The 21,621-nt window shown below is 34.4% G+C and overlaps 1 protein-coding gene across 4 annotated transcripts in view; it reads left to right on the forward strand.

Moving 5' to 3' along the window:
* HERC4 (HECT and RLD domain containing E3 ubiquitin protein ligase 4) overlaps positions 1–21,621 on the forward strand; it is a 136,263-nt gene that overhangs the window by 25,485 nt on the left and 89,157 nt on the right. For 3 of the 4 annotated variants that reach the window (XM_006889015.1, XM_006889017.1, XM_006889016.1), the window contains exons 4-5: positions 7,291–7,450; positions 13,694–13,770. In XM_006889015.1, the coding sequence (XP_006889077.1) occupies positions 7,291–7,450; positions 13,694–13,770 (237 nt within the window). The remainder of the gene's footprint in view (positions 1–7,290; positions 7,451–13,693; positions 13,771–21,621) is intronic. The other variant, XM_006889018.1, reaches the window with a different exon arrangement.

Below are 21,621 nucleotides of genomic sequence, written 5' to 3' on the forward strand. Positions count from 1 at the left end.
CAGGAGATGTATTGTACTAGGATACTGTGGTGTAATGATAGCTGTTGAAAGTGCATCTGATCCATGTCTTGGATCTTTTTCAGTCACTTGCTATGCATCTTAGCATCTGCATCTGAGTGCTAGAAAATAAGTAAGAGTGATAGAAAAAGAATTGATGCCTTTGAATTGTGTTGGAGAAGAATACTGAATGTTTGGCAATCCCATGGACTACAAAAAGAACAAACAAACAGGTCTTAGAGAAAGTGCAGCCAGAGTTGCTCCTTGAAGGCAAAGATGACAAAATTTTGTCTCACATGCTTTGGACATGTTATTAGGAGAGATTGTTCCTTGGAGAGGGACATCATGCTTGGAAAAGTGGAAGGTCAGTAAAAGAGAGGAAGAACCTCAACCAGATGGATTGACCCATTGAATGTTTTTTAATGCTCTTTATCACAGTTAACTTTGTAGTGTTTGTAAAGTGAACAGATCCTGAAATCTGATATACATACAAAGGTCATTGGAAGAAAAGAGATTATTTGAAACTCACTAGGAGGTGACCATTTTAATTGGTTTTTACAAATCTAAATATAAAAATGTTTTGCAGTTATTAAGCAAAGAATATGACTTTTTCTCAACAAAATGATTCAGTAACAGTTTTTATTAATAATACAATAAGAAGAAACATCAGAAATAATGATGAGCTTGAGCTTTATATATATATTTACACTTTGATAATATTTATTAGACGTTTCATCTAAGTCTACTTTTTTCTTTTCCTGTTTCAGAAAAAAAAATGTTCTCTTCCCAAAGGCAGTCTCTTCTTTTTTTCCCCCCTATATATTCTTCCTTTCTTACTTTAAAGGTCAATATTCTGATTTATTGATTTATTTATTTTTAATTTTTGTGTGAGGGTACCATCAAATCAGATCTGACTATTACAGGAGGAGATTGTCCCTCCTTTTCCTGGCAGAGCATCTGGTGGATTCGAACCGTGTGCCTCTGGGATTGTAGTTGCAGCTTCTTGCCACTAGGCCACCAGAGCTCCCCTAAAAGTCAATATTGTGAACCAGTACTACTGATGTGGATACAATGAAACTTTTTATATGGACACTTTGAAATAAAAGCAAAGTAGAAAGAGTAGTATACATAGTTTACATTCTGTGTGTGTGTGTGTGTGTGTGTGTGTGTGTGTGTGTGTGTGTGTGTGTGTGTGTGTGTGGGTGGTACTCACAAATGAGTAGTGCAGCTGGTTTCCAGAGGCAGTACACACATGGGAGGAGATTGCAGATCATCTTCCTGTGGAGCAGATGGTGGATTTGAACCATGTGCCTTTGGGATTACAGGGCAGCTTCTTACCACTAAGCCACCAGAGCACCCTCATGTACATAAAGAATAAAAGATGAATATGTTCTTCTAGTTTATAATACTAGAATATGGTGGTTATAGCTATTATTTTTAACAAATTTAGTGTAACTGTATTTAAATTTTATACTCCTGTGTATCACGGAGATCAGTTCTTTGTTAATGGTTTTGTTGACAAATATTTCCTTTTTCTGTCTTCTTTCTTGTACTAACATTTTTCATAACATTTTTAACAGTACTTTTCAGAATGTAGAGATAGAGTTCCTGAAGTAATTTTATATATATATATATATATATATCTAACATTGAAATACATGGTGATTAAAAGTTTCATGTATATGGTACAAACATAGTAAACCTTCAGCAAATGTTAGATATTAGGTTTAGCATGTACTTGCTTTAGTACGTTTTCCTATGCTGAGCGAGGTTTTGTAGTGAATATTTTTGTTTGTTTTGCTGGTCTTATTTATCTCTACTTTATTTTTGGTGGTGTCTGTCTTGATTTGAATACTCAAATAGGATTTGACTTGGATTTGAAATATTTCAACATATTAACAATTGAGTCTACCATATTGTGGGAAATTTGTGAAGTTATTAATTTTAATGTACTATTTTCAAAAAAGTATTTTACTGGGAAGTTAAACTTTGTCTATGGGCTTTCTGCAAGATTTACTATTAAATACTATTCCCAAGACCTAAATTTTAATTTTTTTATTTTCAGTTTCTGAAATATAGGTATAGATTTTCAAATAAATATCTCAATCATATGATGAAGTTAAATTTCTCTTATTGATAAATAACAATTGAGTCAAATATGAGTTACAGAGACGCTATGAACAACAGATCTGAACTCTGTGCTATCCTGTGCCATTCTTATCGTTGACACATTTGAGTCCATTGCCACAGATACTTACCAATCCATCTCCTGTAAGAATTGCTTTGCTGTAACCCAAAGGCACATAGTTCAAATCCATCAGCTGCTCCTTGGGAGAAGGATAGGTAATCTCCCGTGCAGTGTCGGTACCAACTTGATAACAAACACAACATTATTTTCAGAATGTAGAGAGAGTTTAAGCCACTTTTGTAGTGAAACATATTTTTAAAGTTTTAATATATTGCTCTGACTTTTCTCAAAGTCCTTATTGTCTTCTCTACTTTTTAATATTTAAATTTTATTTACTCTTTCAGTAGGTGATAAATTCATATGGTTCAAAAAAGCAAAGTAAATGTACATTGAAGTGCTTTGTTTCTGACATTAGGCATCTTCATTTTTTTTAAGTCCTTATTCTCAGTAGGTAATTATTGTTACTAGTTTTTTGGCATAGTCTTTCAAATTTTCTTTATAAGATTCAAGTAATAATGAATATATATTTTTCCTTTTTAAAAAGAAGCTGTATACACTTTGACATCTTGATTCTCCCCTACCATGACAATGTACCTTGCAGATCTTTCCATATCAGTATATAGTTTTTTTCATTTTTTTCCCTCTTTGCATACTCTGTGGTTTAGATATAATTGCTAATGAGTCTTCCTCGTGTTTTCTGTATTTTGGTTGTGGTTTGTATTTATTATTGTGCTCAGCTGCCTCTGTAGGATAAATTTCTACAATTGAGATTGCTAGGCCTGAATGATAAATGTTTGTGTTTTGTGAATAAATGCATTTTCCACAGAGATTGCTCTGTTTGATTCCCACTATCCATTGTTGCACTGTTACCCTAGAGGTCAGCAGTTTGAATCTACCAGCTGCTCTGTGGTAGCAAGATGGCTGACTTTCTATCACATCCTTAAGAGAACCAATGGGGATCCCTGTGAGTCAAAATTGACTTGATGGCAACGAGTTTGGTTTTGGTTATCAAGGTACAGTAGTAGATCCCTGGTAGTGCGGTGATTAATAGCTAGGTTCCTACCCAAAAGGGCAGTGGTTTGAATCTGTCTACTTTTCCATTGGATAAAAATGCAGCAGTCTGCTACAGTAAAAGTAGGATTAAATCAAATCAGACCTGCAGTCGTCAAGTAGATTTTGACAGTAAGCTTATAGGAAAGGGTAGAAGTGCTCCATAGGATTTTTTTTTTGTAGGCTTCTTATCTTTTTGGAGATTAGTTCATATACAAAAGTGTAAAAACTAAAAGTATACTGTTTGGTGAATTAGCAAAATGAATATATTATTGATTTGTTAGTGTAGTTTAAATTTAGAATTATCAATGACATTGGGCATCCTTTAATATAGTTAAAGAATGCTGAGAAAAGCCCTGGTGGTGTATTGTGTGGGGAGTTGTGCTACTAATCTGAAGATGATGTCTTGTCTCTGGTTTGAATCCACCAGCGACTTCACAGGAGAGAAATGGACATACTCCTCCCATGCAGTTTACAGCCTATAGGAACCCAGAGGAGCCTCAGCTGTGAGCCGGTTCCCACTCAATGGTTATGACTTGATAACAGAGAGAGAATATTTCCTATATAAGTATTACAGTGGCTTTTGTAAAGATGGCACAAAGTCTGGCCTGGTTTTGTTCTGTTACACATACCTTATTGAGTTGGAGTCTACTTGATGACACCTAACAGCAACAAAGTGTTTTTTTATTCTTTGTAGTATAATTTCATATATTTTACCCATTTTTCAACTTAAATTACTGATTGTTTTCTCTTTAATAAGTCTTTAAAAATTATGGAGATTGAGTAACTTTTCCTTCCATCATTTTTATCAGTCTTTTGACTGCTTATAGTGAAGTGTTTTTGTTTGTTTTTGGGCTTTTTACCATAAGTGATTATAGATTTTACAGGTGACTATAGATAAAGTCAAGTGATTATAAGATTTTCCCAAGTGAGTACTTAGAATCTCTTCCCTTTTCCTTGACTCTTTTTTTAAGTACCATCATCATGCAGATTTCTTCCTAATGCCTTTCAAGACTTAAATAACTATTCTTCTCATGTTACCTTTTGTATATCTTTCTTAACACTTAGACTTGATTACCATATTCTCCTACCTCTTCCCCCCCCCGTTTTGTATTATTATTAATTTTAATGAAAATTTACAGACTTTGGATTTGCATTCATTCATTGTTGCACTTTTCTCCCTGCCCACCCCTCCCCACCCAGTACACTCTTCTCTTTGAAAAGTAAAAGAAAAATTCTTCCATTGTTTTAAAATCCCTCCCCCCAGGTCGACTCCACTATGCAGCCTTCACTCTGGACTCCTGTCATGACAATAATACCTAATCCCATATCCCTTTTAAACAATTTTCTCTCTCCTCTGTTTCAAGGCAGTATACATATTTATCTCATCTTTCTCAGTCTCCCCCCAACCCCAGTGTCAATCCTGTTTTACAACAGTGGCACTATGCAGTATTTGTCCTTTTGTGACTGAGATATTTCACTCAGCATAATGTCCTCCATGCCCACCCATTTTGAATAATATTGCATGAGTTCCTTGTTTTTCAATGCATCGTAGTATTCCATTGTGTGAATATATTCCACAGTTTCTCTATTCATTCGTTTATTGTTTCCGACTCCTTGCTATTGTGAACAAAGCCACGATAAACATGGGTGTGCATATATCTGCTTGTGTGGTAGTTATAGTCTCTTTGGGGTATAATCCCAGTAGTGGAATTGCTGGGTCAAATGATATCTCTATTTGCAACTTTTTGAGAAAGTGCCCCACTGCCTTCCACAGTGGTTGCATCATTTTACACTTCCACCAACAGTGAATAAGGATTCCAGTTTCTCCACAACCTTGCCAGCATTTGTTAAATTTTGCTGTTCTTACTGGGGTGAGATGATATCTCATAGTTGTTTTGATTTGCATCTCTCTTAGAGCTAGGGATTTTGAACATTTCTTCATGTGTTTGTTGGCCATCTGAATGCCTTCAGTGAAGTATCTATTCATATCCTGTGCTCATTTTTTCAATTGGATTTTTTACCCTTATCTTGTGGAGTGTCCTACCTCTTTATAGACTTTTTCTGTAGGTCCTTGATGACTAGAACTCCTGTTCTCCCCTCCCCAGTATTTGTCTTTCGTTTTTCTTTGTATATCTGGTGCTTGGAGCACAAGAGATGCACTGTAAATATTAGTGCTTGATTTGAATGATCAATCTTCTTTGTTACTGGGTTGGTCCTTTTGATTTTATCCACACTTGTCATGTTGACGTTTTCAGCTTTGTTCTGTTACTTCCTTTGAGGATATTCCTGGAGGCAGAGATTTATTTCTGATGGTCCTCTGCTAGAAGTAAGAGGTCTTTTCATATATGAAATATTTATTATGCACATGCATTAATATAAACAAATGTTGCCATACTTTAAATTTTCTTGGAGGGAGGAATAATTAGTTATATTCTGTTTTCCATTTTTGTGTATTTCTACCATATAATTTTAAATAATATATATACAAAATGAACAGAAAATGAGAAGTTACTATGATGAACTTGCATATGTTGATCAATTTAAACAGTTACCAACTCAAAAGTACCTTAAGGTAAGTATTTTAAGGTCCATCATTATATATTAAATATTTTGGTTGGCTGTTTGAATTACTGGTATCTTAAGTGTTTTACAGATTTATGTAGGCTGTCTAGGTCTAATTCTCACCACAAAATGGAGGCTACTAATTGAAAGACAGTCCTAATTTCTCTATACTTAGGAATTCCAATCTCCTTTGTGTGGTCTGTTTTTTTTTATTGAACCAACTACACTTGTAAATTGTGCCAAGATGTGCTTCTAAAGAAATCCTAATTTATTTAGTTTTAATCATTCTTCAGCATGTTACTTTTCCGGTTTATTCAATATAGTAATTATTGCTGTCAGATTAAGCCTCTTAAAAATGTTGATTTAAAATGGCATAGTAAAAAAACAATAATAAAATCCACCCCACCCCCGAATGTTTGTGCTGTTAAAAAACCTCCCACTTGCTTTTATAGCCCTTTCTTGAGTGCTCCTGTTAGGGCAGAGAGATTGGTGGGCCGGGGGATCAGTCATTTCATCGGTTTTTGATGGGCTGGCTACTTTGCCCGCCTTTACTCTTTTTGTGTCACGTAGACACTAGTTAATTCTTTACTTTTCCAGGACAGACCAGGCTTTACCCAGGGCACTCGTGTTTGCCCTAAGCTAAGAATTTTTATGGCCCGCTTCTACCTCTAGAGTTAATGGGGGTTTATAAAAAATGGGGTTTCTGCTGTCCCCTCAAATTACACAACTTAAGGAGGATTTAAAAAAAATCCTTTTTTTCTTTTTGCTGATTTGTCGGTAACTACTGACAGTCTTATTTTAAATTAATTTAAAATTAGTGTTAAGTTAGTTTCTAGCTTATTCCTTGCATACATTTTAACCATGTCTGGAGTTTTTCTGTCTGTCACTATTAAAATGGTAGTTGATACATAAGCTAGAACCTGTCAGTCATGGTCATATTCTGCTTTTCAATACTCAGCATATTATTTATTTATGAGATTGTTGATGAGCTTGTTTTCTGGTAAGTATTGCCAGATTTAAGTTCCTTAATTTCGGAACTTGTTTTTGTTCGTTGCCATAGATTCTGATTGATATATGGCAGTTATAAATTTGCTTCTAAAATTTGAATAGCCCAAAATACGTAAAGATTCCCTTTTTAGGGGAACTATTTTCTGCTCTATTGGTAAATTCTTTGAAAAGAGCACTTTCTGGGTTAGCAGTGCAGCTCCTGTGGATTACACCACCAGAGCATAATTATGAACCCTTCTTCCCCAAAATGTTCAGATCATTTAATATACTGATTATATTCTGCAATATGTGTATCTATATTTAACACAAGAAGAATTATGTATAAAACTTATTTGCTAGATTTTCTTAGAATAACACAAGGTCATTGTGTATTTTTGAACAATTCCCTTTTAAGGTTTTTGCGCAAACATAGGACTTGATGTGTTTTTTACCCGTTGGAACTTAGGACCAGAGTGTAATTTTTCTCTTCTTAATTTTTGTAGAGCAGGTTGTTGCCCTGGATGCCCAAAATATTGTAGCTGTTTCATGTGGAGAAGCTCATACGTTAGCACTAAATGACAAAGGCCAGTTGTATGCTTGGGGTCTTGATACTGATGGACAACTTGGCCTACTAGGATCAGAGGAATGTATCAGAGTACCAAGGTAACAAAGATGACCAAAAAGAGGTCTTTACAAACTTTTATAATACGTTTATTAGTGTAAAGCATGCTGCTTAATGTGGACATTTAAAAATTGAAGTCATACAATTGTTTCCTTTTAGCCCTTAATAGTTAACTAGCTTATTGCCTGAATTTGGGTCAATTAGTATTTTTAAAAAAAAAGTATATTCCATATTTATATCCAAATCAATATAATTTGTATTTATGTTAATAGAAAAAGGCATGAGGAATACCTACTTTGTGATAAATTTTCCCACACTGAAATGTTTTACATGGATTTGCGTGCTTTAAAATATTAATTCTATTTTTAGTGACCTAGCTATTGAACTGCTTATTAAATATGGATTGCATGATTTTTCTGCATAATTTTTAAGGCCTTTATTACATTTTTTAAATATAGAAGTAGAACGTACTTGCTATTAAAATAAATAAATCACCATCTACTCTTTTATAGCAATGGCCATGATTCATTTATGCTGACCATTTACTCCTCATAAAACTAAATAATAAATTTTACATCAATATCATATCCTTACTGATCTACGTAGGGCATAGTCATCGTATTAATAAGAACTATAAGAACAAAGACAAGCAAGTACAAATTGTAAAAGTTGTGTTCTATTAATTTCAGATGCTTAAATAGTACATGAAATAATTTAATTTTTTTTAATTAGATAAATTCTTGCCTCCTTAAACTCTTTTTGTTCTTTCTTCTAAATAGTAGTAATAGAGATGAGAATTTTATAGGAAACCAAAATATCTTTAAATTTAGATTTATTTCATGTGGTTTTTTAAAATAAATACTTTTAATGTATTTTGTTTTAAAATTGACATTGATAGAATGCTCCTTAGAAGTTAGAATAATGAAAGGTACTACTTTTGGAGAAGGACATCATGTACAATAACAGAGGATCAGGGGAAAAGAGGAAGACCATAATTGTGGTGCATTTAAATTTAAACTGACTTTAAACAGTGGGCTCAAACATAACAATTGTGAGGATAGTGCACAACTGGGTGGTTTTATTTTGTTTACATAGGGTTACTGTGACCTTAAATTGACAGGTTGACCAACACCTAACAAGAGCAGAAAACTAGATAAGAGGAGGGGAATGAATACATTCTACAACAGCAACTTAAACCATTCTTGTTGTATTGGAGAGTTGGAACTGACCAATAGCTGACCTTCTGACAGGTTTTCAGAGGCAGTTTATCACAAGAGAGGAGATTGTCCATCTTTCTTCTGCAGAGCAGCTGGTGGCCTCGGACCTCGTGCCTTCAGGATTGCAGCTTCTTGCCACGAGGCCACTGGAGCTCCTTAGATCATTATTAGAAGAAATCCCCAGAAAAACAACTAGTTCTTTTACCTTCCCTCACATATTCTTTGGGATAGTTCTTTGTCCTGTAGGGTCCACTGTGAAACACAATTAACTCCATAGCAGCAAGTTTGGTTTCTTCGGCTTTGATCATTATTAAAAATGTTGAAAGTGTACATTTGATGAGTTTCCTTTGTCCTACATATTAGAAGTTAGTTTGTTCTTTAGTATGGCATTTTAGTTTCTTTAAATTAATGAACATTGAAATACTGTGTCTTTCTGTTTCTAAAAGCAGTTAAATGATAAACATTCTTCTGAGTATGTGTTGTGTACCTCCTAATTATTGTGGTGTAGGTGGGAGAGGATGTTTCCTTAACCTAAGTAAATGGATTTTTTTAGATTCACTCTAGTTTCCTTCTAAAAATTTTCAACTAGTTGACTGTTTATACATAGCATAAAACTTTATAGACACGTAATGATCATTTGACATGCTTCTGTTTTTGTCTTTTCATTTGCAGTTTTTTTCTAGAAAGGGAGTTTGATTTTAGCTGATATTTTAAAAAATGTGTTTTTTTTTTGTTTATTTTTAAAAGGGATTTACATAGTAGAGCTTTAAAGTCAGTATCCTTTAAACCATTATTCATGGCAAAATTTTCTAGCTTCCCTTATTCTAAATCCAGCACTCTATTCTCATGCTTACATTTTCACTGATGCTTCTTTCAATATAAGGGATTTTCTGTTAGTTTCTAATGTGTAACTAATTAATTGAAATCAAGGAAAAAATGTGAAAATTTTATTTGAAGGTGATTTTACTCTTATGTGAACCTACATGGAAACATGAATTAGATTTTAATTGCATCCTCTGTTTTGAAATTTGCTAAACATCTAATTAACCTTAAGGAGCCGTTTATTAGTAGTTTCTCAGAATGAATTTTTCTGATTTCTTGGGACATATGCATAGTCTTGACCAGTACTTTTCATATTTTCAGGAGTCTTTATAGTATTTTGGTAGAAAGAATACCTTAATAAAAGATGATAGCATTAATTATTTTTGTTTCATTTCAGTACCAGATAGTTTTTTAAATGTTAGGGTTTTTTATACCCTTTTGGCCAACTGTTATGCCCATTTTTTACACCCTACATGTTGGCCACCTTTGAAGGTTTCACATGTATTTGTTAACATGTATAAAAGAGAGTAGGAAATGCAAGTGCCTGAAAGTGGATTTCTCATACTTACTGCCTTACTGCTTATCAATAAAAGTCATCAGGAAAATGAAAATTTACTATGCAGCATTATATTAAACTTTCTTGCTAAGAAAATAACCCATTTTATGCTAATAGATAAACATTTGGAAAGTAAGTAGTACTTGTTGTATCTGATACTCTACCAGTTCGTTAATTTATTGCTAAGTTTAATTCCATTACTTTAGAAGAGTTCTGGTGTTGAAGGCGGCTGTAGGGTACTGATTGTGTTGCTATCCAGAAGGGTGTATCTTCTGCAGTTTGAATCTACCAGCTGCTCCAAGGGAGAAAGATAGGCAATTTTCCTCTTTAAAGTTGATAATTTATTAAACTTTTGCAAGAAGTCTCTCTTTTTTAAAGAATTTATGCCTAATTTTACTAGTTTTTTTTTTTTTAATTTTACTAGTTTTTAGCTTAAGTAGGAATACATAATTTCCCAAATAAACTTTGGAAAAAGAATTCTTACTTAAAATTGAAGAACTGAAAAATAAAAATTCTTAAATAATAAAATGGTGGTTTATTTTTAAAAAATTTTTCCCCCTGATAAATGCATAAAAAAGTTTAACAGGTTATACTGTGGTTTTTGGACTACAGAAACTTGAATTTTGAATTAAAGTTTATTTTCTCGATTTCACCCAATTTTAAGCATAATTTCTACCTAACTTTTAGCATCTAAAAATTTGTACGTTTAAAAAAAAGTTAGTGATTCCTTAATTATTTGGGGAAAAATAAAAATTATTCCTTAATGATACAGACTAGATTAGTTGTCAACCTAAATTTTTCAAAATTAAATAATACTTGATTCTCATTAAGACATTGCATAAGTAACTGAAAAAGTGATAGATTAACTGAGAAACATAAACATTTCAATTTAGTTTTATTGACAAATATTTAATGCTTTAATTCATAATTTTAATTATATAATTCAGACTTTGTTAACATAAATGACAGTTCATGATTTACCATGAGACATTATGTTGGGGGGAAAAAGAATGCAATATAAACCTAATTAACAATGTTTTAATAGATTTCTCAAGGACTGAAACATAAATTTTGTTTATAAATTAAAGTAGCCATTTCAGGTTTTCAAATATCCTTCCGGTAAACTTTCACTCAAATTATAAAAACAAATTCAGTCAAGACATGATTTTTTCCTCGCAGTGAATCATTTTAATGATTTCATGGCCATTTAAAATGTTTTGATATACTCTAAACTTCAGAGACTTATTTTAAATATGAACAGTATGTTTTTGGTAGAGATTTGAATACTGGATTTCTTTTTATAGGTTTGGATAATTAGGATCTTCGTGTGCTTTATGTTTTAACAATTTGTTGATATTTTACTTTTCAGTTAAGGACATTGAATTCCTTTTAAAATTGAAAACCATAAACATTTACAGTTTTTTTTCTTGAGGCAGTCTCATTTTATTTCATTAAATAATTTTTACTTTTTTATCTGTAGGAAGAGTGGAATATGAGAAACCTATTTAGTAAATTAAGTTTTTTTTGTGATAGCTGGTTTTTGTTTTTGTTTTTTTAAATTCCTGAAAGCTAACACTCGTACATGCACATACACCCGTTCTCATTATATTACAAAGTCTACTCTGGATGAGATGAATTGACACAATAACTAGAGTAATGGTGGTAGGTATGTCAGAGGCAGTAAGATTGGCTCAGGATTGAGCACAGTTAAGAGCCAGTGATCCTTTATAAGTTGTAGTTGACTTGATGACACGTAACAACATGAAGGTAAAAGGAGAGAATTTTTATTTTAGCACAGTAAAAGCACAAAAGAGTTTTCATTCTCTTAACAGTACAGTCACTTTGTATTATGTAATAAATAAGATTATTCTTTAATTTAACTAAAGACACCAGCATTTATGTTAATGGTTCAAGCCTTATGATACTATCTAGGAAAACAGAATAATTGCACTGAAGACTTCCAGTGCACACTTCATGACAGACTTACTTTAATAGTTTGTCGAGCCTTGCAAATTAACTTATACTTGAAAAGAAATACTATTTGTCAGGTACTTTTTTTGGGTACTAGAACTCCACAGGAGTAAGACACATGCTCTGCCTTTCTAGAACTTAGTAGAGAAAACAAATATTAAGTAAAAAATTAGTAATTTTTAGTGTTAAATGCTATAGAAACAGAAGAATGCTATGGGAATCAGTATTTTAAATTTCTTGTTCTTACAAATTAGTTTTGCTAGTTAGAATAGTTTAAAAAAAATATTAATGTTTTCCTCATATAAATAAGCAATCACAATAAATGTTTATTAATTTCAACACAGATTCACATGCCCGTGTATTTCTTTTATTCCTAAATCTTTTTTGCATTGCCTTATATTTGCTGATGGGAGAGAAACGACATTTTGTTATGTTGTACAGTTTGAAGGTGCAAATGTAGTTGGATCATGTTAATTGTAGCAATGCAACTCTTAGGTTTAGTAGTTAAACATATAATTCCACTAAATAAAAAATATTTTTGCTAAAATAATATAGAATTAGTGTAACTCTCCTTATTCCTGCTTAAAATTTTATTTACTGAAGCCGTCTCCAAAAATCATGACTATTGAGACTCTGTTCAGAACTTACTCTGGACTCCCATATGTCAGAATCAGGTCAGGTGGCAGTATCAGGTAAAGAGTGAAAAGAACCATTGTATCCCTTTCCCTTCATCTTACCCCTCCCTGGACTGGGAAGCATCAGTCAGGGAACACAATAAAATGACTCAGGCAAGGGGGGGAGTACATGAGAGCCTGATTGCTACACCGAATTACTTGGGTTTTGTAATATTTTACAGTAATTGGCAAAAATGTTAGTTGTTGAAAATTTAAAATTGCATTATTACTGAGCTAAAAATCAGGGGAAAACTCAAGAAATTATAAAAATACAAAGAAAAACCCCAAGTGACAGAAATAAGGCTGGGCATATAAGTGATTACAATAAATAAGAATTTATTGTATTTCCCTATTAAAAGACAGATTGAATATTGCTGGCTTATATACTTAAAGCAAGAGGGTGTCTAAGAGTTTTGAGTTTCATAGTTTGTAAAGTGTTAACAACATTGTGGAAATCCCTGTTTGGAGGAATTTCATAGAGAACATATATTAACTAGACAAAACAGCAATTTTAGACATATTAATTAGATGATGAATATTTGTCTTATAAATACTTTATTAAGAACAATTAAGGGAGCTCTGGTGGCGTAGTGACAAGAAGCTGCACTGCAATCCCAGAGGTATGAGGTTTGAATCCACCAGATGCTCTGTTGGAGAAAGATGGGCAATCACCTCTTGTACCAGTCACATCTTATTTGATGGCACATACACACAAAAATAATATTAAAATATTAAGAAAACAAAAGAACAATCAGTGTTGGAGGTGTGAACACAGTATATCTCTGTACATACTGACTTTTTATGGCATCTCTTCATTTTTTTCCACATCTAGAGCTTTGTTCCCAGGTATGTTTTCTTTGCTTTAAGCATACATGTTTGGTAAATTGGGTTTATATGAGAAAAATAACATCACTTGTGAGGTCAGTAGAATACTTTTCCATAGTGAGGTCAGTAGAATACTTTTCCATAGTCAAGGAATAGTTTATTCAGTTTCCATGGGTTAAGTGACTTTAACTGATCTTGATCTCTTTTCTTATTTTCTAGAAATATAAAAAGTTTGTCAGATATCCAGATAGTACAGGTTGCCTGTGGTTACTACCATTCACTTGCACTCTCTAAAGGTAAGCCGTGTGTGTATTTTGTTCTTTTTCAGTTTTAAGTGATCCTTTATTTGAGCAGAAAATCTTCCCCCTTTGCTTTTCTGCATGGTTCTCTTATTTTTTTTTCTTTGCAGACTCGGAATTACATTGTTTTTATGAATCAATTTGAGAATAATCTTTATTAGGTCTTTTAATTTTTTTTTAATTTCGGGAAAATAAAATTCACTTGGTTAATAGATTAAGAGAAAAATAATCATAGATGCTGAAAATGTATTTGATAAAATTCAATATCTATTACTAATTTAGAATACTTTTAATAAAATAAGGTTAGGTATGTACTCGTTTAACATTATGCTATTTTGAAAAAATGTGTAATTAATACATAAACATCAAGGTAAGCATAACTTGGGAACAGAGGACAGTCCAAAAATAGAGACAAACATCCATGGGAATTTAATGTAGAGGTAATAGTCACACTTTAGATGAATGTGGCAAATTATTTTATTTTAAAAAAAATGGTGTAGTGATAAGTGGTTAGAGATTTGAGGGGAAAATAAGACTGGATTCCTACTATAATTTCACTAGAATAAGTTCCAGATGGGACTGAAAATTTTGTAAAACTAAAGTTAATGGCAAAAATTAGATGCGTATGTTTATGGCTTTAGGATAAGGAAACCCACATATACAAGACATAAAATTAAAAAATCACAACGAAAATGTTAATGATTTTAAATTTTGATTTGATTGAAAACTTAGAAAGCATTTTATTGAGAATTTTCACCAAAGCATTTTATTGAGAATTTTCACCATTCATTCGTACACATTGTTTCAAAACACTAATTACAATATACACATTCAGTCTGTCATTGTCCATTCATTCCATGTAGTCTTTCATTCACTTGTGTCTGTTAATTTTCCACTCCTGCTTCATCTTCTTGTTAACTGTATTATTGTTGTTACGTGGCATCGAGTCGCTTGCGACTCTATGTACAACAGCTCTATGCTCTGTCCTGTGCCAATCTCATTGTCTCTGACACACTCATCCTGATTGCCCCAGTCTCTGAATCAGTCCACCTTCCAGAGGACCTTCCTCTCCTGCACCTCCCTTCCACCCTCCCAAGCATGATGTCCTTCTCAAGGGATCAGTCTCTCCTTAGAACATGTTCACAGTATGTCAGACGAAGCCTCAGAATCCTTGCCTCCAAGGAGCTGCTCAGTTTAACCCTTTCCAGGATAAATCTGTTTTTCCAGCAATCCATGGTATCCTCAATACTTTTCTCCAACACCAAAGTTCAAAAGCATCAATTTTCCTTCTGTCCTTCCTGGCATTGTCCAGCTCTCTGATGCATAACAAGTGATTGCAAAGACCATGGCCTGTACCAGATGCACCTTAGTCTCCAGAGACACACCGTTGCTCTTCAGTACTTTAGAGAGGTCCCTAACAGCAGACTTTCCCATCGCAGTACGTCTTTTAATTTCCTGGCTGCTGGTGCCAAGACTGTTGACTATGGAGCCAAGCCCACTAAAGCTGTGAACAATCTCAATCTCTTTAACATCCATCCTGATACTTTAGATATAAGCTATCAGATCAAGGGCTAGACAATGGGAAATAGATGTTGAAGAGAGTGGGTAGAAGTGGAGGGATATCTTGATGGGTGGTGGAGCAAAGAAATAAGTGGGTCAGGACACTTGTGCCAAGGCCAGGGACAACACCGAAACTAATGGTTAATTGCACAATAAGGGATATATTTTCACTTTTTCTGTAAAATGCTTATCTGTTGGATATTTCTCTAAATCTGAACATACAGATTAGGACACACTAGGAAGAAAGATTGGCCATCCACTTCCAAAATAGCAGGCCTCTGGAAACCCTATGTTAACCATATTAGATTTATTTTTTTTTCTGTATATTAACTTTCCTTTAGATTTTTATAACAGTTTTCTATAGTATTTGTCCATTTGTGACTGACCCGCCTTCACTCAGCATAATATTCTTTAGGCTTATCCATGTTGTATAGTGTTTCACAAATACTTTATTATTTTTCAATGTTACATAGTACTCCATGGTATGAAGTACAATACTTTCTCTGTCCATTTGTTCATTGATGGTACTTTGGTTTTCATCTCTTTGCTACTGTGAAAAATGCTGCATTAAATATGGTTGTGTATGTTATTTGTTGGTGTTGCAGCTCTTATTTCTCTTATTTTTTATGAAACCCTGCACTTTTTTAAAATAAAGTTTTATTTCAGTTGGGACTGTCCTTGGGGTTAGGGAGACACTGAGTAAGATGGGTTCAATAATGTATACTGCACTGAAGCAGAGGAGGGAGAGAACCGTCTAAAAGAGAGATGTAACTGGGTATTTCTGTCATCACAGGAGACTAGAGCGAGGGCTGCATGGTGGAGGGGACCTGGGGGAGGGTTTGTAAAACAATGAAAGAATCTTTTCTTTTACTTTTCCATAATTTTTGGACTCATGTACTTATAACTTGTTAGTCAAATTTGTGTCTTCTAGGTTGCAATACCCCCATGATACATCTTGAAGGATATGTACATGTACAGCCAAGCACAATCAATAAGAGTGCATCTGAATTCCAAAATCAATCTCCATAATAGTCTATGTGTTTCCTACTGCCAAAGGGGCCCTTTAGAGTAGTGAGAGAAGATCTTCACCCTGAAACCCACAGCATCCCTTTTCAGCAGGAAGTAGCTAAGAGAATACGCCGTCCCCTTTTCCTTATGACTCAGGGTGAAGTCTCTCTCAGGGAGGAGTGATAGGGAATGGCAAAGGATACACTGACAAAGAAGATTAATCAGAACTGGCTTTGACAAGCACTGTGGCATTTGGACAAGAACAAACTGGGAGGAGGGTAGAGAGAATAGTGCAACAATGAATGAGTGGAAGCCCAAAATCTCTGTAAATGTTTATGAAAATTAATAAAATATAATTATAGAAAAAAATTACTTAATTTTTATTGATATTTTAATGAAAGTTTCCAGAAAACTTGGATTTCCATCCATTCATTGTTACACATTTTAAAAAGATTTTTTTCATTGTTGCAGTTTCCTCCCTCCCCTGACCCTAGTCTACTTTGCTATTTACTTCTTATCCCACACTATTATTATGCAAATAATGCCTAATCATTTAGATAGCTCTTTCCCTCCTTGATTTAAATGCAGTGTTCATTTATCCCCGCTTTTCTTAGTTTCTTCCCAATTCCTGTTTTATAGGTGGCATTATGCCATATTTATCCTTTTGTGACTGAGATATTTCACTCAACATCACGTCCTCCAGGGTCACCCATTTTGTATAATATTTTATGAGTTCCTTTTTCAGTGCTGTGTAGAATTCCATTGTGTGGATATACCACAGCTTCTTTATCCATTTGTTTGTTGATGGGCACTTGGATTGCTTCCATCTCTGCTACTGTGAATAGCAGCAGTAAGCATGGGTGTGCATCAGTCTGTTTGAGTGGCAGTTCTGGTTTCTTTAGGGTATATTTCCAGTACTGCAGTTGCTGGGTCAAATGGAATTTCTGTTTCCAACTATTTGAGAAAGTGCCATGCTGCCTTCCATAATGATTGTACCATTTTACACTCCCACCAACAGTGACTAAGGCTTCCAATTTCTCCATAACCTCACCAGCATTTGTTGTTTGCTCCTCTATTGAACTTTGCTGTTATGGGGGTGAGATGATATATCATAGTTGTTTTGATTTGCATCTCTTTTAGAGCTAGGGATTTTGAACATTTCTTTATGTGTTCACCATCTGAATGTCTTCTTTGGTGAAGTGTTTGTACATATAGAATATATTCCTAGTAGTGGAATAGCCAGATCAAATGGTATTTTCTGTTTTCAGCTTTTTAAGGAAATGCCAAACTGCTTTCCATTGTGATTGCATTACCACCAGCAATGTATCAAGAGTTCCAGTCTTACCACATCATTGCCAGTATTTGTTGTGTGCTGCCCAGTTGAACTTTGCTCTTGTTACTTTGGTGAGATGATACCTTGATGTTCTTTATTTGCATCTTTCTTGTAACCAGTGGTTGTGGATTTTATTCTTTCAGAGAACCAACTCCTAGTCTTACTGATACTTTGTATTTTTTTTCTGTTGTCTGTTTCTTTTAGTTATTCTCTAATCTTTATTATTACCTTTCTTCAGGAGATGTGGAGTTTGCTTACCGTTCTTTTCTTACTGTTGGAGATGCTGAATTAGGGTGCTGGTTTTGATTCTTCTTTCTTGATGTGTGTGTTTCTTGCTGTAAATTGACCTCAGAGCCCTGCTTTTGCTGTATCCCAAAGGTTTTGGTTTGTTGTGTTTTCGTTTTCATTTGTTTGAGAAACTTTTAAATTTTTTTTTAAAATTTCTTTTGTTATTTAATAAAGATCTTTGGTTGCCTAGAGTGTAAGGAGTTGACCTTCCAACCCAAAGGCAAGTTCAAGTCCATTAATTTCTCTGCAGGAGAAAGATGGTCTACTCTCGTGCAATTTAGAACTCTGAAAACCACCTAGAGGTTCAATTATGAGTTGGTTCTGATTCCACAGCAGTAAATTGCAACACTACCTAGTGGTATTCAAGCAGAGTGTTAGAGTTACCAAGTATATAGGGTTCCTCCCCCCTTTTTGCTCTAGATGATATCTTATGGCTTTGTGGTCTGAGAAAAGGCTTTGTAGTGTATCAGTGTTTTTTTAATTTATTGGGACTTGCTTTGACTTATGTTTTGGAGAATATTCCATGTACAGTGATGGAGAAGAAAGTATATTGAGCTCTTGTTGAATGAAGTGTTCTATATATATGTCTGTGATGTCGAGTGGGTTAATTGTTCAGTTCTGAATTGTTCCTGAGTTTTTTTGTAGCTCTGTCTTTCCTCGAGAGTAGACTGTTGAGTGTGTTTGTCTCTTTCAAATATGTTAAAGATTAGTGTATCTTGCAGCTCTATCATTTTGTTTATAGATGCTGTTTATAGTCTATGTCTTCTTGTTCTGTTGACCCATCAATCATTATATAATGTCCTTCCTTTCTTTTATGTTGGTTTTTTTACTTGAAGTCTTTTATCAGGCCTTAATATTGCCAGTGTTGCCCCCCCCTTTTTAAATTGCCGCTTGATGTATTTTCCCCCACATCCTTTGATTTTTAGTCTTACCTTTATGCTTAATGTCACAGGTGTGTCTCTTACAGTGTATTGTTGAGTTTTTTCTTACCTATAGTACAACTCTTTTTGTCTTATTTAGTGTGTTTAATTAATTCACATTCACTGTAAATACCCATAGATACGGTTTTATTGCTGCCATTTTGCTTTTTTGTTTGTGTGTTGTTGCTGATTACTTTGTTCCATTTTTTGCTGTTTCTGCGTATGACTCTGTGTGTATGTGTGTGTGTGTGTGTGTGTGTGAGAGAGAGAGAGGAAATCCTTTTAATATTTCTTGTAAAGTTTTTGTTTTCTTGAAATCTCTTAACTTCTGCTTTTCTGAGAATGCCCTTATTTTATCATCAAATATACAGTTTTTCTGGGTACAGAATTCTTAATTGGCGCTTGTTTTCTTTTAGAGTTGTCCATACGTCATTCTGTTGCCTTCTTACCTGCCCAGTTTCTTGACAAATCAGAGCTTAGACTTACTGGTTCTCTTTTGTAACTAAGTCTTTGGTTTTCTTAAGCCACTTTTAGTATTTTTTGTCTTTAATTTTGGAAAATTTGATTATGACATATCTTTTTTTCTTTTGGAGGCTGTCTTATTTGGGATTTGAATGGCCTTTTTTACATATATCTTCTCATTTTTCATGGTACCTGGGAAGTTTTCTTCCTGTAAATCTTGAACAGTTTTCTCAGTGCTTTTATCTCCCTTTCTTTTCTGGAATTCTTATCACATACATGTTACTCCTCTTGATGGTGTCCCATATGATTCTTAGTGGTCTCTTCATTTTCTTTCCTGCTTCTGATTTTCCCCTAGCAAATTGTTGGAGTTTCGTCTTCTGTTTCACTGACACTGTCTTCTGTTTCTTTTATTGTGCCCTTTTGTCCTTCCAACATACTGCAATTTTTGTTCTTGCTTGTCTAGATTTCAATTTCTTCTTTTTCTCTGGCTTCTAATTTTCCACATATGTGATCTGTTTGGTCTCATATTGATTATTTAAATTCATGTAGAGAGTTGTATACGTGTTTTTCTTTTTTGTCTCTGATTTTCTCCAGTGTTTTATACTTTTCTTTAACTGTGTGAATCACTATCATTCTTCTCAATTTCATGTCAGGAAATTCCAAGTCTTTTCCCCCCTGAAATGTTCTTGAGAACATCATGTTCTGTTTTTTTTTTGTGGGATTTGAGACTATTTGTTGCCTCAGAGACATTGTAGTGGTGGTGTGTTTGGATTCCTTCACTTTCTTTCTTTTGGTGTGTATGTGATCTTATAATCCTTATTTGTGTAGTGCTAGTGATTGTATGGAGGAGGCTGGTGACGATTACCTTCCACTGTCAATCATTTGGAGCACATGTTTGTTCTAAATCTGATGTAATACATGAACATAGGTAGCCAGTGTGCCTTAAGACCCACAGGCTGGTGAAAGAACTTAACTGGTACAGGCCAAAGGAGCTACCAAGAAGAGCAAGTCAGTGGTCACTAAGGCCTCTCAATCACTGTTCCTTCATGGAGCAGGCTGGCTGGAGGGTGGCACTGCCAAGGGACAGGACCAACACTGGGTGTATGGGATGAGGCCATTGATGGTATGGAGCTGGCAGACTGAGACTGATCATAAGGACTGCCTAACCAAGCAAATCAATGGCCTTCGAGAGCTTTAAACCACTGTGGCACAAGGCTATGGGGTAGCGGGAGCCAAGTGCAAGGGTGAGTGTAGCCTGGGGGGCTAGCTAACTGGTGTCTTTACCAGGGACACCCAGCAAAGCATGTCACTGGCAAGGGAAAATTCTGAACCAGTGCACCTGTGTGGATGCTTTTACTCCCAGGTTAAAGTGGCATAAATTTTTTCTCCAGGAAAGCTGACTTTGGGGGACTCTGACCTACTCAGATATAAGATCACTTTTGATACCTACCTAGGAATAGGGGCTTTCCCTTTCCTTAATTTAAGCCAGACACAGGTGCCTCACTGCTGCAATTGAGATTATCTGCAGAGTCCTCAGGAGTCTTTCAAGGGGAGAAACCAAATTGGGTGTACAGTAGTGGGCTCCTTCATGATTGATTATCTGCTTTATCTGTTTTTTCAGTTGAGAGGAGAGAAGATTCAAATTTTTCAGATCTTTGTTTAGTTTCACAGATAAAACATTTGGAATAAGAACCGAGAAGAGGCTAAGCAGCCTATTAACTCTTTGTGCTTTTCGCTTTTAATTAATGTGACATCTTATGGCCGCTAAGGATTGGAATATGAATGAATTTATTAATAAAGAACCTGCCATGCCTTTTTTAATAGTTTACTGTTAGTATGTTTAAATCCTGTGAACTCCTAGTAAGTTTACTGTGAATAAAGCACTACAAGATGAAAATACAGTTTAAGGTTTCATACTCCATGGAAGATGCAGATATCCAAAGAGTTATAGTTTGACACAGAAAGAAAATAATACTGTAGTAAAGATGAATGTAAAATACTGTGGGGATGAAGAAAAAGATTTATTTGCAGTTGATAGAATTGTTTCTAATAAGGAACTATTATTTGATGTTGTCTTAAAAGATGAGTATAAGAAGTGGAGATATGTTGAGAGGTACCTACAGGTTTTGTTGTATTCAGGTTGGAATTGACTCACACCTCACCTGCTAATGAGTTTTAAGAGGCTTTAAATCACATTTTTGTCCTGCAAAGCAGCTGTTAGATTTGAACTGCATGCCTTAGGGTTGACAGTACAACTTCTTACAACTAGGCCCCCAG

The sequence above is a fragment of the Elephantulus edwardii genome, unplaced genomic scaffold (assembly GCF_000299155.1).
Source record: "Elephantulus edwardii isolate Elephantulus edwardi_28Jun2011 unplaced genomic scaffold, EleEdw1.0 scaffold00074, whole genome shotgun sequence".
NCBI lineage: Eukaryota > Metazoa > Chordata > Mammalia > Macroscelidea > Macroscelididae > Elephantulus > Elephantulus edwardii.